This window comes from Stomoxys calcitrans, chromosome 4 (assembly GCF_963082655.1).
Source record: "Stomoxys calcitrans chromosome 4, idStoCalc2.1, whole genome shotgun sequence".
Classification (NCBI taxonomy): Eukaryota; Metazoa; Arthropoda; class Insecta; order Diptera; family Muscidae; genus Stomoxys; species Stomoxys calcitrans.
Window position 1 is genome coordinate 87,121,777 of NC_081555.1, and position 17,029 is coordinate 87,138,805.

Consider the following 17,029-nt stretch of genomic DNA (forward strand, 5'->3'; position numbering starts at 1 on the left):
AAATTCCTTAATACAATGTAAAGCAAATATCAAAGAATTTCGAAGAAAAAGTAGACAAAGGCATAGCAGTGGAACACACTTACCTTGCTGTTGGCAAATAACAAACCAACACCTTCAAGGCACACTTGTAACAGGCCACCCTCGCCTGTGTTCATATCCTGGACGGGGAATTCACCGCCCAATTCGGGGACATTGGTGGGAGTGCCACCACGTTCCATTGCTTCTTTAATGCAATTGTAAAGTTCCTTGCACTAAAATTTCACAATTAAATATTAAAATTAAGCTAACAGCATTGTTGTCAGTTATATAAACACTTACCTTTCTTGTATAGTATTTGTGCAATTGAGTTTGACCACCATTACGTCTCCATAGACATAGAAGTTTAGTCTTTGGCGAATAGGTCATATTAACTAGACGTTCATACCACCATCGTTCTACTATGGTGCCATCAACAGAACGCAATACCAGGCCATCATCACGTACCTCCATGAAACGCAAAGGACCCGAGGCATCCACACCCTGATGGACGGTAAAACTTTGCCTATGCAAAAGTCTAGAACCCAAGGGTTTCAGATCAATGTCATTGCCATTCTAGAAAAAATTATTTATGAAAATTGAAAATTATTGAAACATAAAGGCAACATAAACTATCATTAACTATAAAATGATTCTCTATAACTTACCAAATTATTTATCTGATCTACAACATTGTGAACTTCCTGAGCATAGACCAATCCAATGTGAGACTTGCCCAAAAGTCTTCGTATCTTTCTGCGTATTTCCTCCTTGTTCACATTCAACATCACCAATATGGCTGTTAAATTATACAGCATTGTTGACAATAGACGATCTTCGTCATGCTCCAAGCGTTTGCGTTCCGAATCGCTGAGTGCTTTGTAGCGTTCCATCATTTCAATGGGACCCTAAAGAGATTTGTTTTTGATTTAATTAAACTACATTATGATTTTCGTGATTTCTAGAAAATATAACAAATGCTGTTCACGTAAGTTTTGAAGAAAGTGACAACAGTTTTCAATATTGTGCACAACCTACAATAGTAGAAAAATGAAATACTCAAATGTTGTCAATTTCATAAACAGGTGTTGTTGAAAATATTGACAAAATGCGCATTAAATCATACGAATGTGCGTAGTCAATTTCATGCCCCGATCGTTATGCCCATTATCCCTACAAAATGTGTATGTTTACAGAACTTATGTTCAAATGACTCTTACAACCACTCTGTCCGATTTTTTTTTACAGAAATCTCCAAAGTACCCCTTTCAAGCAAAGATGGATCTAAAATCGGCATTTTTTTAGTAAGTTTGCTGTGGAGGCTACAAATATCGTGCGGTGCAAAAATTTTGTTGCATAGGTTTAGGGGGCATATGAAGTAAAAACAACATATGCCCAATCGGGGGATCTGAGCTGTGGAAATTTTGAACTCGAGGGGTTTTTCCAATTTTATAATAAAATATTGGCTATTTTGAAGTACATGTAGCACCCATATAAGTTGACATGTCTTGTTCAATTTTCTCTTAAAACGCATCATCAATATGTTCTCTTCATCAACAAAAGCGAAAAAATTAGGGTATTGAAGCAAGTTTTTTCAATAAAGACCAATCCATTATCTTTTTTTTACCAAAACCATGTAAATGAGGAAGCAAACTTCTCACATATCAATGAGTGCAGTCCGATTCAAGTTTAAGCTCAATGATAAGGGGCCTACACATGTCCTATTGAAGGATTGGACATGACTCACATACTTGGATCCTTATATTAATATCAGATTCTACTGCCATGGACCTTATTTTAAATCCCTTATTGTCCCGATCGACCTAATGTCCTATTTAGGGAATTTAGTGTGTGGTAAGGTCCCCAAAAAAGTTTATCTCAAATTGTTATAGGCCTAAGACCCAAAATCGGTAGATCGGTTTGTATGGCAGCTATATCCAGATATGTTCCGATCTGGACCATGCTAAGTTCAGATATCGGCGGGCATAATAAATCTCACTACGGCAAATTTCGGCGAAATGGGGTAGTAAATGTGTCTGTTATAGGCTTTAGACCCGAAATCGCCAGATCGGTCTATATGGCATCTATATCTAAATATAGTGCGATGTGGCCCATTCAAGAACTTAACCTGCGCATAAAATAAATTCGAGTCTGTGCAAGATTTAAATTTTAAAGGCTGTAGCGTGATTACAACAGACGGATACAGGAATGGACAGAGACACGGACATCATTAAATCGTCTTAAAATTTCACGACAATCCGAAATATATATACTTTGTAGGGTCAGAAATGGATATTTTGATGAGTTCATCACTAAAATATACAAACGCATCATTGAGCTTAAACTTTAATCGCACTGCGCTCATTGATATGAGAGAAGTATATCCGTTCCTAAATGAAATTTTTATAGGAAATTTATGAATTTTGGTAAGAATCGGTTCAGATTTAGAAAGAGCTCCCACGTATAAAGATCGCCCGATTTGCACTTATAACGGCGTACTTACTACAATCTTCAGCCGATTTGCTCTAAATTTCGGACGGAATGTTTTATTACTCATCTAAAAGTCTTTGTTAAATTTTATCAAAATCCATTCAAAATGTTCTCCTTTATAGCATGTGAGGTTCTAATCTACATAGGCTACAGAGATCGCGATTTCAAAGCCAACCAAGCTCCATCATCAGTCTGCTTTGCCTCAAAAATATTACATACTTCCACCACTCACTTAAAAGTGAGCTGTGCAATGGTAGACTTTTTGAAAAAGGTACAACTTTTTAAAAAAGGTTTTTTTGCTTCTATTTTAATAGAAACAAAACCAAACCCTATATTGGTTTCAGCAGGACAAACAAATCAAACAACAAAAACTGTACACTACGCGTTGACATAATGTGGCCGCCTGGAGACAGTTTTGAACGATTCGTTTATAAGTTTTTATACCCACCACCTAAGGATAAGGGGATATTAATTTTGTCATTCCGTTTGCAACACATCAAAATAACCATTTCCGACCCTATAAAGCATATATATTCTTGATCGTCGTAAAAATTCCAAACGATTCAGCCATATCCGCCCGTCTCTCTTTTGAAATCACGCTACAGTCTTTAAAAAAAAGATATTGAGCTGAAACTTTGCAAAGGCACATGTCCGCCTGTTTGTCCGTCTGTCTTTTGAAATCATGTTACAGTCTTTAAAAATTCAGATATTGAGCTGCAACTTTGCACAGCTAATTTTTTTGTCCATTGGCAGGTTAAGTTCGAATATGGGCTTTATCAAACTATATCTTGGAAAAGCCCCCATATAGACCGATCTCGTAATTTAAGGTCTTTCGCCCTTTAAAAGAGCATTTATTGCCCGATTCCGCTGAAATTTGGGACAGTGAGTTGTGTTGGACTCTCAACATTCTTGTTCAATACGTCCTGAATTTAGGTTGCCATTTAGGCTGCCATATAGACCGTTCTCGCGATTTCTTGTTCGATTTCGCTGAAATTTAGGACAGAGGGTTCTTTAGGATTTTTGATGTACTTGTTCAATTTGGCTTAGATGACTCGATTTTAGGTCTTTAGCCCATCAAAGGCGCATTTATGGTCTGATTTCGCTGAAATTTGGGATAGCAAGTTGTGTTGGGCCCTTCAACATTCCTGTTTAATACGGCCCAGATCGGTTCAGATTTGCATATAGCTGTCATATAGACAAATCTCCCGATTTAAGGTGGCCCAACCAAGGTGAATTTATTAACCGAGTTTTAAGCACAATGAGTTATGTTAGGCCCTTTGACATTCGTACCGAGTGTGGTCAATATCGATCTTTATTTGGATATACGAGGGTTGCCTTTTATATTTCGGGATTGGAAAACCCTTGTGTTGTAATCTGCCAACTGACAGCTCTATTGTAAAGCTTGACATTTTTGAGGTTATACGTACTCAGAACGTTTTGACATACGGTCGCCAATTGTGTTGTTTACTGTAACTTAAAATATTCCGATGTGGTTTAACTGAACAACAGTGCATCGATGAACTTAATTGAATTTTTGGTGATGAAGCTCCACCAAGGACCAGTGTTTATCAATGGTATGGTAAATTCAATCGGGGTCGTAGTTCACTCCAAGACGAATTTCGTGAAGGTCGTGCAAAATCAGTTGTTGTTCCAAAAACCATTAATGCTGTGCGCCAACTGATATTGCAAGATCGTCATGTGACCTATCGCGAGATTGAGACATTAATCGCATTGGATCCCACACAATTTGTCAATCGCTCAAAATAGGCACGTGTCGAAAGAAATGCTCCAAAAAAACAATAGCGGTGCTTCGAAACACGATTATGACATCGTGACAGGTAATGTATAGTGGATTTACGCGTATGAGCCCGAAAGTAAACAAAAATCGACTGTATGGGTGTTTCAAGATGAGCCAAATCCAACAAAAGTTGCTCGCTCTCGCAACACTTCCAACCAAATGATTGCCTTTTTTCGGAAAATCTGGACATATAGCAATCGTTCCACTAGAACAACGCAGAACGGTGGTACACCACTAATTGTTTGCCCGTTGTCTTCCAGGAAATCAGGAAAACCAACCGTCGAAGACGGATTACTCTTCACCACGAAAATGCGAGCTCTCACACATCGGCTCAAACAACTGCATTTTTGTGCACTCAAAACTTCGAATTGATGAGTCATCCGCCGTATAATCCTGACTTGGCACCGAATGAGTTCTTTTTATTACCGTACGTAAAAAATAAAATGAGAGGTCCACCTTTTTCGACACATGAAGAAGCGGATGATGCGTTCAGAATGCATGTTTTTTGGAGATACCTCAATCAGAGTGGTAAAGTGCTTCGACAATTGATTCAAAACCTTATTTTGAAAAACAATGAAAACATTTTCGATGATTAATATTTGTTTTTGTTCTCTAATCTCGAAATATAAAAAGCAACCCTCGTAATTGCCATATAGGCCTATCTCTCAATTTAAAGTTTTAGGCATCAAAAGAAGCATTTATTTTCCGATTTAGATGAAATTTGCAACGTTAAGTTGTGTCAGCTCCCTTCATATTCCACTTTAATATGACTAAGATCGGACTAGATTTGGATGTAGCTGTATTATAAATATAACGGTGAATTGTTTAACCAATTTCTCGGAAATTTCGCACAATGAGTTGTGTTGTGGACCCTCGACAATCGTACCAAGTATGGTCAAAATAGGGCAATTTTTAGATATAGCTGTCATATATACTCATCTCCCAATTTAAGTTCTTGGTTCTATAAAAGTTCGTTTATTACTCGATTTCGCTATTTCAAATTTTCAGCGGTGGTTTTCCCCTCCTAATGCTGGCAACATTTATGAGGTACAATGCCATGTAAAATCTTCTCCCTGTTCATGGGCAACATTTGCAATTTTTTGCTATAGGTTCACCAATGATGAATTTTTCACTGTACTATGACAAAATGTGGTTAATATATATATTCGAGATGGTGGGTATCCAATATGAATATTTGTGGTTTTGGTCTGGGATATGCACAATATCGACAACAACGATCACTTTTTTCCGTTTGTTTTTAGTATACTCAACAGTTAATGAATCCAATTACTTACCTGATCCATGCCAATCATATCCCTTTCCTGACTGACCGCATCAAGGAATGCATCTTCCCAAAATTGCATTTGATTCCAGAGATTTGAGCGATCCTTACCCAAAAGCCCCTCAAACAGATACACTCTTGGACTGTCGGGAGAAGGCGACGACGAGGTATTTATCAAATGGCCACCCGTATAGCGAAAACCAGCGCTGAGAGTGGATTTACCAGTCCAAATATTGCCTGAACTACGTTTCGAATCCTTCGAAGTGGTTGTCTAGAAAAATGTTGCAAATACAAGCAAAACATTCATCATATCATACGTATATGGAGTTCCAATAACTACACCAATCCTAATAGTATTACAAAAGCGTTCTCAAAAGGCGCTTTAATGGCGCTACAAGGACATTTGGACCGTTTGCTAGGATGTATGTTTTCGTAGTTTACTACTTACATTTTCATATTCAGTATCTGAAACAGTCGACCGACAACTGGATGGCATACGTACATTCAAACTACCCACGGGCAATAGGTCACTGACAACTGAAAGGGCACCCGTAGATCCAGCCGCCTATGAATTTTGAGGAAGGTTGTAGTCGCATAATATTTCATAAAGAGCTCACAATATCTAAATTATGTTCTACGAGTATATTATGTTTATGGTGGGGATTATGTTTTTGATTTTGGTATTTCTTTTTTGGCTAAATATTAACGTTTAACACGTTAGTTAATCAACTTTGATTGAGAAGCGTTAATCGGACTCAAGGCATTCTGAGATACTGTTGCTGAATTTTTTTACAATGCTATGTTATATGAGACATATACGAACAACAAAACCAAAAGAAAGCTCTTCACATTAACATTTGCTTTAGACAAAAACAAAATTAAAAAAATGATCTTGGTGTTATAATGGAAGATATACAAATGAATTGACTCAAACCGAATGTCTACTTTTAAGCTACGATACTCAATTGTAAATGACTGATGTCGTTTTCCATAATATAATTGTCAATGATACAAATCTAGCATCTTAATGAAGAGGCAACTGCATTAACATCAATAAGGCGTACCAACGATTTTGTGGAAAGATGAAGTTACGAGGATTCTTAATAATACAGATAACATCTTAGTAAAAATTGGAATAATTTTCGAAGTTTAACTACATAACAATTTCATTGTACCAACGCATAGGACGAAAAGGTTATACAAGACTTTTAGATCTAATTGAAGAAGTTGGATGAAAAACAGCCCACCACACGAATAAGTCAACTGTTATCCTAAAGAAATATTCCATGCATTCTAATTCTCTATGGATTCTAGTCCTCTGTGGATTCCAGTCATTTAGGATGTCCTGTATATCATGAGGACGATTTTTAAATATAACCGCAATTGTTTAGTAAACACTTCTTTACAACTGTAAGCATAGTTCATAATGCTAAATTTAAGGAGAAGCTAATCCACAAAACAATTTTCATTTTACAAGGAAATCAATTGTTTTGATACCGTTCAAATCCATTTTCATTGTTAAGCAAGTTCCATAATTAAGTCGTGAAATTCTTCATATTTTATTAGGCTGCGTTAAAAAAACTACAAGGGTGAAAAAGGCTCACAATAAATGCAGGTTTGTCTACTGAAGCCTTAAGTCTGCAGAAAATTCTAGCCTTCACACCCACCACTATACCTTACATTCAGAAGTTAGGACAGGTTATGCAAACGCTTCCAGCAAAGAAGTTTTGGAACTAATCCAGAGTACCCATTTTAGGGGAATATCTCAGGCAAATGGCAGATATGGATAAATAATGAGTGATCTATTTTATCTTCAAGATCCGAACCAGTTGTATTCTTTAGAAACCTTTAAAAAATTAGTCGAATGTGGGCTAATGTGGTCAAGCGCAGAAGCTTCACCAGTCGAGGTTTCAAAAAAAAAAACAAAATGTCAATGTCTGATTCACTATGTTGGATGTCCAGTCTATTTTCAACCTATTCTCGTGCTTTAGATATATGACGTAACTGGTCTGTGTATGTAAGACCTCCAACCGCTTGGAGGATAATATAACTCTGAGTGGTTGTTAAACTAAAGTATCCCGCCTTTTACAGGGTGCAATTAGATAAATCAATCTCGACTGCATCTGAAACTAGTGACCTATACATGGAGTAACAGTCAGGTCCATTATTGCCGAGTTAGCTTTATACAACGAGTACAAACCGCCGCTTGATAGTTGTGTTCCAGTTAATGGCCAAGCTTACAGGCCCGACATAAGTGGCCTACTGTCTGATCATAATCGCCTGGTTCTAGGAGACTTTAATGCTCATAACATTATTCCCTATGTAACGACCAGCGGGGCACAGCTTTGACAGAACATATTGAAGGCATCACGATCTGCACGAGAGGGTGCAGCAGCTCGCCACCTCCCCATAATACTCACCATCAACCGAAACCCAGACGTTTATCCATCATAAGAAGGCCGATTGGGTCGGTTTCAGAGAGAACACCAATCTCCGCTCCAGTGAGCTGAATTCCCCTTCAAATTCCTTAATTGCTGACAGGATATTTCGAGACATCATTAACGCAACAGCCTCTAGCTTTATACCAGCTGGTTGAATACCCCAAGTGCGACCCAATTTCCCGGCGCATGCTGTGTTACTCGTAGACAAGCGTGATGGGATTCCTTGCACCGACCCCACTAGCCCCAGAATCAGCGAGCTGAATTTAGTCAACGAACATAAGCGGAATACGTGACTGGAACACTTGAAGCAATGTAACTTAAGTATCGGCTTAAGATAGCTGTGGTCTACTGTTAAGTCATTTTCGAACCCTGGAAGAAGTGATGACAAGACCTCAGTCACTTTTGGCAATGTAACTTTGACTGACGCAAATATATTCGCCAGGTTGTTCAACCGTCAATTTATAAAGTATCCCGAGTGTGACGGGGCTAGGACGAGAGCCATTCGTCGTATCCATGATCTCTGAGCCCATGGATAGCCATCAAATTTACCGTTGACAAAGTTACGAATGACATCCGCGGCGCCAAGTCACCCAAGGCGTTGGGCTCCGACGGAATCTACACTGATGGTAGAGATTCTGAACTGCTCTCGACATGTCATTAAATACTCTTATAGTACCCAATGTCTAGGAGATAGGAGTCGTACAGACCGATCTCCCAACTCTCACCATTAGCCAAGGCGCTTGAGAGACTACTCCTCCCGAGCCTCGTTCTAGAATTTTCATTCGCCGAGCATCAGCATGGATTTCGAAGACTGTTTACCACAACAGCTGCTTAGCATGCCATCACCGCAATCATTTGCTGTGGCTTGAATCAGCCCAGGCCATATGGTAGGACGGTTCTCGTAGCACTGGACCTATCGAAAGCATTCGACATTCGTCATTGAGATCGTATCATACACATACGATTGTACGATCATGGTATCAGCCCCTACTCATTGCTAACACTTGCGTCTACCCCAAAGAACTTGCGGCTTATTTCGCTGCAAGAGATTTGAAGGTATCTGCCACATTGTTCACTACAAATACACAAATAGTCAATGGAGTAACGATTCCGACTATCAAGTGTCCCAAAATACTTAATGTCAAATTTGACAGCTCTTACACATTCTCCTCACATGACACTGCAATTTGCGATAAGGTCAGAAGTAGAAAGAAGGTTCTCAAGTCATGCAGCACTAGTGTAGTCTCGTCAGCGAAGTGGCTCGAAGAGGAATGATACTCAGATCTGGCAAAATACCGCTCTTCGAACAGTGTCGGGCTATTTTCTCAGTTCTCGCGTGGACCACCTCCATCAGGAGACAAAGATCCTACATGCTGTTCAAGCAAAACCTTATGGGCTGTTATCCCAGGGACTATCCAAGTCATCATATTGTTTATATGTATCCAGTGCCCCGATGCGTTAATGGAGATCTATATGATCTACAGTTCAGCGCTACAAGAGTGAACCTCTGGTCAAGCGGCATATCAAAAGGGACTGGACAACATTAATGCAGACACGGTACCAGTTGCTGTGAATTGCTACCGGGTGACTGCCGTCCTTTGGGAACGACAGCCACATGCAACCGTCTCAACTCCTACAGAGCAATGATTGATGGCGACGTGTAGGATGTGAGTCCTGGTTTTGAGCTGGGACCATACGACTCATGTCACCTGACCCATTCGACTAAGACCCCGATCCCTCTGGACGCACGTCACCTTATTCGCAGACCTCCTGGATCAGGGTATTCAACAGAACCAAGCAGACGAAAGATAGAACACAACATACTGCTACAATACCAACACCCGGCACGGGATATCTGTGAGAACCATACAGGCCGGAACATTGAGGTCCGATCTGTGTGGTGTTCATTGCAGTCATGAGAAGCTTAGCTGCGAGCTACCGGGCGCATCCGCAGATAGAGGAATGCTCCATACGGAGTAGCTACAACAAAGAGTTGAGGACAATCAACCGTTTTGAGCGGAGAGTCTCAGTGAGAGGTGGGGCGGTAGGGTGAGTAAGGCGAGTTAATGGCGCTTTTAAAAAACCAATGGCCAACCTGTTCCCACGTCGATCGATCCTTTGGGCCAGTGCAAGCTTGCTCTAGTTAATCTAGTATGAAATCGTGGATCTAGTGTGAAAATGACCTTCAACATTCTTGCCAACTATGGTCTGAATTGGTTTATAAGCTGATATAACTCCCCTATAAACCGATCTCCCGATGTTACTTCTTTAGCCCCTATAGGGCGCAATTCTTATCCAAATTGGCTGAACTGTTTCACAATGACTTCTACTATGGTCTCCGACATCTAATTCAATAATGGTCCGAATCGGACCATAACTTGGTACAGCTCCAATAACAATTCTTATTCATAACCCTTTGCTTTCCTATAAAGAAATATCAGGCAAAGAACATGACAAATGCGGTTCATGGTGGAGGGTATATAAGATTCGGCCCGACAGGTTTTTACTTGTTTTTATTTATTTTTTTTTTTGTTTTTTTTTATAAGAAAGGGACTTTTTGACTTTAAACAACCCATCGTCGATACATTAAAAATTAAAAAAAATATTAATCAATCAAATTAATTGATTAATCATTATCAAAATAATAAATTTTCTTAATCTTAAAAATGTCCAATCTACTTCGTAACATTCATCTTTTTTCAATCGTTGGCACGCATTTAATTTTCATGATCTCGATATCACAAGCATTCACTTCTTGTACTTACATCTGAATCAAAAGAGGTCAATTTGCTTAGTAAAGCCGATCGTTTTTGGGCCAGCATATCCTTAAACATTTCTGTAGTTGATTGACCATCTTGACTGTCAGCTGTAGATAATCTTCTTGAATGACCCACATTTCCGCTCATGTGTATGGGCCCCGAACGATCGGTATGCGTAGAGCTTTTGCGAGATTCTTGAGGTGAAGCCCATTCGCTGCCCAAACCAGAATGTGAACCATTTGGACTTGAAGGTGATCGCAAATTTTCTCGACTGCCCATGGGACTGGCGGCGTGACTAGATAGGAGACTAGAGGACATATCGCTGGCATCATTGAGTTCCTTAGTCCAGTAATGTGTGTGGGCAATTTCCATCATTTGAAAAACGGAAGCCATACCACCTAAGCCAAAGTTGGAAAATGTGACCTCCAGGCCAGAGGTAACCGCCTGCAGACACTTCAGCATGCCCTTCCAAACAGGTTTTGAAACACACTGAAAGAAATGTCATATATTTAATGATAAAACTAATTGTATATGATGAAAACAAAAAGAACCCACCATATCATCTATATGATCATCGGGAGCAATCTTCTTATCCAATGTCTTATTGAGTTTGCTTAGAACCAATGTTCGATACGATTCATCCTCCATTAGTTTTCTAAAACGATTCATCTTGAGCCAGCCTATGCCCTCACCAGCCAAAACCTGACTGGTCATATCCTTAAGGAATGCTTGATTTTCCGCATTACTATGTGAGCGTTCTTGATTCTGTTGCCGAGTTATATCTTCTTGGGTTTTGTGAGGACCGGAATGTTTTATTAAAGGGGTACGCTCCACCAAGCCCTTACGACCAGGGAAGGGATCAAAGCCAAGGCCACTCTTCGACTTGGGACCCATTGTTTGGCCTTGATGTTGTTGAGGTTGAGGTGTTTTTTGTTGATTTTCTACAATGAAGCTTTAAAAATAAACTCTTCTTAAATAAACACAAGTTTGACTTACTTTTACCACCAAACATTCCCGAAAACATGGTCGATGTTGATGAAGCCAATCCATTAAAATCGGTGCCTATATTCGAAAAGAAATTACTACCCCCGCCTGGGGCATTAGGGGGATTATTCATTTGTCTTGGTGTTGCCACCTGATTGCCAGCGGGTCCAGCCACTGCCATTCCTGTCTTTTCGTCGATCTTTATGAGGCCCTTCTTGCTGGCCGCCTCTTTAGCAGTTTTGGTAAGATCTCCCAAAGTTGATTTGCCAACATAGCTCAAGTCCTCAAAAGTATTTTTGCTTACCCCTGCCGCCTGCTTGGACACCTCCAAGGCCTGCTTAGAGGCCTCACCGGCCGCCTTTTTGGCATGTAAAGTTAGCTAAAGAAGTAATGTATAGTCATGTTAGTTAATTATTTCTCAAATGGCTACCAACATTCTTTGTATAATCGTATTTTTTGGTTACATTGATGCTATTCTACCGTCTACAAAGTGATTTGTCTTAACATCCTGTGTATATAATCGAAATAAAAAAAAATTAGGATATGTGATGTAAAGTGAGGTAGTATTTTTGTGAATGCAGATGACTTTTTTTTGTTATTTCTTTCAATTTGTGTTTTGTGACATTTAAATATGACATTACAGTGTTTAAGCAGCATGATTATAAAAAGCATATGAAAGAAATTAGGATAGGCAAATCAATTTTAGCAAATTTTCAGTGATGGATATGGAGGTTCCTAGGCTATTTATTAGAAATTCTTCGAGGGAAATCTGATCTTGGTCTCACATTGTGGGATGAAGAAAATATTAACACTCGCATATTGGCAAATATTCTACATTAAGTTTATACATTATTGATCACCATGACATTCTAAAGGTGGTATTAGATATTATGTATAATCGTATGTATTTCCAACTATAGCAACCTTGAAAGTTTTACCTGTTGAGTGATGCGTATGAGACATTTGGTCCGATTAAAACCATGGTTGAATTAAATGTTGGAGACTATAGTAGAAGTTGTTGTGTAAAATGTCAACCAATTTGGATAAGAAGAGGCAGATCGGTTCACATTGGTGCCATAAAAGGCTATACATCGATTCAGACCAAGTTTGACACCTATGTTGAGGGTCATGGGAGAAGCCGGTATACAAAATTTCAGTCAAATCGGGTAAGAATTATAATCGGGAAATCGATTTATATGGGAACTTTATGAGGCTATAGAACGATTCAGACCAAATTTGACACGTATGTTTAAGGTCATAGCAGAAGCCGTAGCACAAAATTTCAGCCAAATCGGATTAGAATTGCGCCCACTAAAGGCTTAAGAAGTATAATAGGGAAATCGGTTTAAATGAGAGCTATATCAGGTTATAAACCTATTTCTACCATACGTGCAAATTTTCGGTCAAAACGGGTAATAATTGCACCCTCTAGAAGCTCAAGAAGTCGGGATCCCAGATCGGGTTATAAAATTACTCAAATGGTATACGCATTAGGGTTCTGAGATTTGAACGTCTTAAGAGGCCCTTAGTATTTCTGATTCTTGGGATTGTACTGAGCAGACCATACGTCTACCGTAAAAATCAAGCCTCCAGAACTTGACTTTGTTTTGACAGTTTTTTTCAGACTTTTATCAGTTTTTTTTTTGGATATCTTGGCCTATAACAGCCAATCCATAGAGATTTTCGATCCATTAGTAGTATTATCCATTGTAGTATTATTAATTGAAGTCAAGAAAATAGTTAGGAACTTCCTAGTACATCGCAAAAGCATTGTAACGCTGTTTCAGGCATATATGGCAGATACATCCAAATCTGGACCGATCTGAGCTATCTTCAAGAAGCATATCGAGTGATCTAACACAACTCACTCTCCTAAATTTCAGCGAAATCGGACAAAAAATGCATCTTTTAGGGGCCCAAGACCTTAAAGATCGGACTAAATGGCAGCCATATCAAAATCTGGACTGATCTGGGCCGATTTGAAACAAGAAACAACATGTTAAGTCCGGCCGTTCCGAACTTTGGATAACCACCACAAAGGACATAATAATTATCCTATTTTATTATAACTCCTGCAACATTATGGAACAGCGAAACGGTCGGTAGGACGGCGAAAATCCCATGGGGAGGATCCAGATCGTGAGAATACGAGGTTATTACTGAAAGGAAGCAAAAAGGAGGCCAGAATAGCTATTGGTATGATAACGGGACACATAGGACTACGAGCTCACTTATGTAAAATCGGTGCAACAAGTGATAGCATGTGTAGGGCATGCGGGGAAGTTGGAGCATTTCCTTTGCCATTGCCTGGCTTTCGCGTTCAACAGATACCGGTACTTAGGTGGAGACACAATAACAGACATGAACCAACTTAGGGGAGTGGCATTGTAATCAATTAAGGATTTTGTAAGTAGCACGGAATTCCTAACTTAAATTTTTTTTTTAGAGGTTACTTTATAGTTTCTAGCACAACAAGCTTAGGTGTATGTCCATAGTGGCTGTTTCGATCATAAAGGGCGGTTTCGATCATATTTTATTCAGGCCCCAGAACTCATATACGAGTGATAGTTTCAGAGAAATCAGGCAATAAATCCGCTTTTTGTGGGATTCAGACCCTTAATTGGCAGATCGGTCTATATGAGAGATATATCTATAATATAGTCCGATCTGAACCATATTTGGGTCAGATGTCGGGAGGCCTAAAATAACTCACTGTGTTACATTTCAGTGAAATCGGGTAATAAATGTAGCTTTTATGGGCCTTAGACCCTTAATCGGCATATCGGTCTATATGGCAGCTATATTAAAATCGAATCCGATCTGAACCATATTTAGGTCGTATATTGGGAGGCTTATAAAAACTCACTATATCAAATTTCAGCGAAATCGGATAGTAGATAAAGCCTTTATGGACTTAAGACCCCCTTATCGGCAGATCAGTCTATATAGCAGCTATATCTAAATATGGTCCGATTTGGTGCTTTCAAGAACTTAACCTTCGTGCAGGAAAAATTGGTATCTGTGCCAAATTTCAGCTCAATATCTCAATTTTTAAATGCTGTAGAGTGATTACAACAGACGGACACACGGAAATCGTTAAATCGTCTTAGAATTATACGACAATCCGAAATCTATATACTTTTTAGGGTCAGAAATTGATATTTCGATGTGTAGCAAACGGAATTACTAAATGAATATACCCCCTATCCTATGGTGGTGGATATAAAAAGGAGTCGAAAGGCCTAACACAACTCACTGTCCCAAATTTCATCGGAATCGGACAATAAATGAGCCTTTAATAGGCACAAGACCTTAAATCGAGAGATCGGTCTATATGGCAGCTATATCCAAATCGGGACCGATCTGCAGATCGGTGAAGAAGGATGTCGAGTGATCTAACACAACTAACTGTCTCAAATTTCAGAAAAATCGGATAATAAATGCAGCTTTAATGGGGATAAGACCTTAAATGGGCAGATCTGTCTATATGGGGGATTTATCAAGATATAGTCCGATATAGACCATCTTCAAAAATAACCTGCGTATAGAGAAAAAAAGTACCTTTGCAAAGTTTCAGCTCAATATCTCTATTTTTAATGACTGTAGAAATGAATATACCCCCATTCTTCGGTGGTGGGTATAAAAAAGTGAAAAAAAAGTCTGAAAAAAAACAGTCAAAATTTGGAAGCTCGATTTTCACCGTAGACGTATGGCATAGTGGAGTTTTTTGCTCAGTACAATCTTGAGAATCAGAAACGCGAAGGCCCCATAAAGATTAATTGCCTTTCAATCTAATCTAACATAAATTTTACATAACTTGTTTTCCAAATCAAAGAACTATGAAAAGCTACCGATATACACCAATTTGTCAATTTTTGAATGCTTTTTTTAAGTCCAATTTTGTAACCATTTTATATGAGAACCACCAACCATACCTTAACAAACGACCACTTGTAAGAAAGACCCATTTCTTACCTTTCAGAAATATACAACTTTTGGCAATAACGTGAAGCAGCTGCAAATTAACAGTTAGAATGTCATGTTCTGTCGTTTTTATGTGCAAGTGATTTTTGCTAAATATTTTGATACCCAGCATTGATGACCAAGGTGGCGTATGAGAAATAATTATGGAAAGTAAACATACATAACAAACATAGTTATCCCGCATTTCTGGACACATAGTATGAGAAAGCCTTGGCTTTCCCTGATGATGTAATTATATTTTAAAGTACTCGTACCGCCAATATGTCAAAGCCCGTAATAGGTTTTTTATATTTAACAAATATATACTCACCATAAAAGTACCTAAAAAATCCATTTGGACTAAACACCAAATATCGTCATTCCGAATTCATATCGAAAAATAACTACACAATATTGCTTGGGTAAGGTTAGATTAGGTTGTACACATACCTAAATCAGTAATCGGCTTGTTGTGCGCTCTAAACACAAAAAAATAGCCTCGAAAAATGACATCTATATCAGAAATTCTGTGCTACTTACAAAATCGATAATTTTTCCATACCAAGGCCGTAAGTTGCATCATGTCTGGTATTGTGTCCTCACCTAAGTGCCAGTGTCTTATAGCCGTGAAAGCCGGGCAATGACATAGGCACATACACATACTATCACTTGTCGCACCGATTTTGAATAGTGAGCTTGTAGTCGTATGTGTACCGTTATGATACCGAAAGCTATACTGACCTCCCCTTTAACTTTTTCTGCCAAAACGTCTGTCGTTCATTTTCCCTTTCTACGCTATGGCCCGCCACCCAAACGATACGAATCGTGCCATCGCCACAGAATGATGATGGCCAGCTTACTGCCTGTAAAAATGTTCACACTCGACGTACTCTATTTAACACCACACCACCTCAGACCATCTCAGACAATATTATGTTCAGGCAGTCTAAAACAGATCTCAGTCGCTGGGTTCTCAATGTAGACCCCTCCGATGTAGACTCCGATCTCTAGCTTTAATCCATCTGTGTAGCATGATCTTCCAAATGGCAATACCAGAGTTCCGTCAATCCAAGACTGTACCGCTGGCAGAAGTTCCTCGCAATCTACCCCAAGCGTTGTATCAGGCTTCCGATCGGAAACCTCTTCCATTGCTTCTAGGTCTTCTATCGTTGCATCGATTATACAGCAGTGATATGGTCTCGATTACACCGCAGTGGTATGACCTTTTTCATTCCCTGTTACTCTGCTATGGCCCGGTACTCAAACAATGCGAATTGTGCCATCCTCAGAAAAGGCG

General features: G+C 39.1%; 1 protein-coding gene across 13 annotated transcripts in view; it reads right to left on the reverse strand.

The window, feature by feature from the left end:
• LOC106090068 (MAP kinase-activating death domain protein) overlaps window positions 1–17,029 on the reverse strand; it is a 211,703-nt gene that overhangs the window by 54,215 nt on the left and 140,459 nt on the right. For 9 of the 13 annotated variants that reach the window (XM_059366530.1, XM_013256136.2, XM_059366532.1 and 6 more), the window contains 8 exons: window positions 11,782–12,148; window positions 11,341–11,726; window positions 10,792–11,274; window positions 6,034–6,150; window positions 5,599–5,856; window positions 684–923; window positions 319–591; window positions 84–251 (listed from right to left, as the gene is read on the reverse strand). In XM_059366530.1, coding sequence (XP_059222513.1) covers window positions 84–251; window positions 319–591; window positions 684–923; window positions 5,599–5,856; window positions 6,034–6,150; window positions 10,792–11,274; window positions 11,341–11,726; window positions 11,782–12,148 — 2,292 coding nt within the window. The remainder of the gene's footprint in view (window positions 1–83; window positions 252–318; window positions 592–683; window positions 924–5,598; window positions 5,857–6,033; window positions 6,151–10,791; window positions 11,275–11,340; window positions 11,727–11,781; window positions 12,149–17,029) is intronic. The other 4 variants (XM_059366537.1, XM_059366536.1, XM_059366535.1 and 1 more) reach the window with 1 other exon arrangement.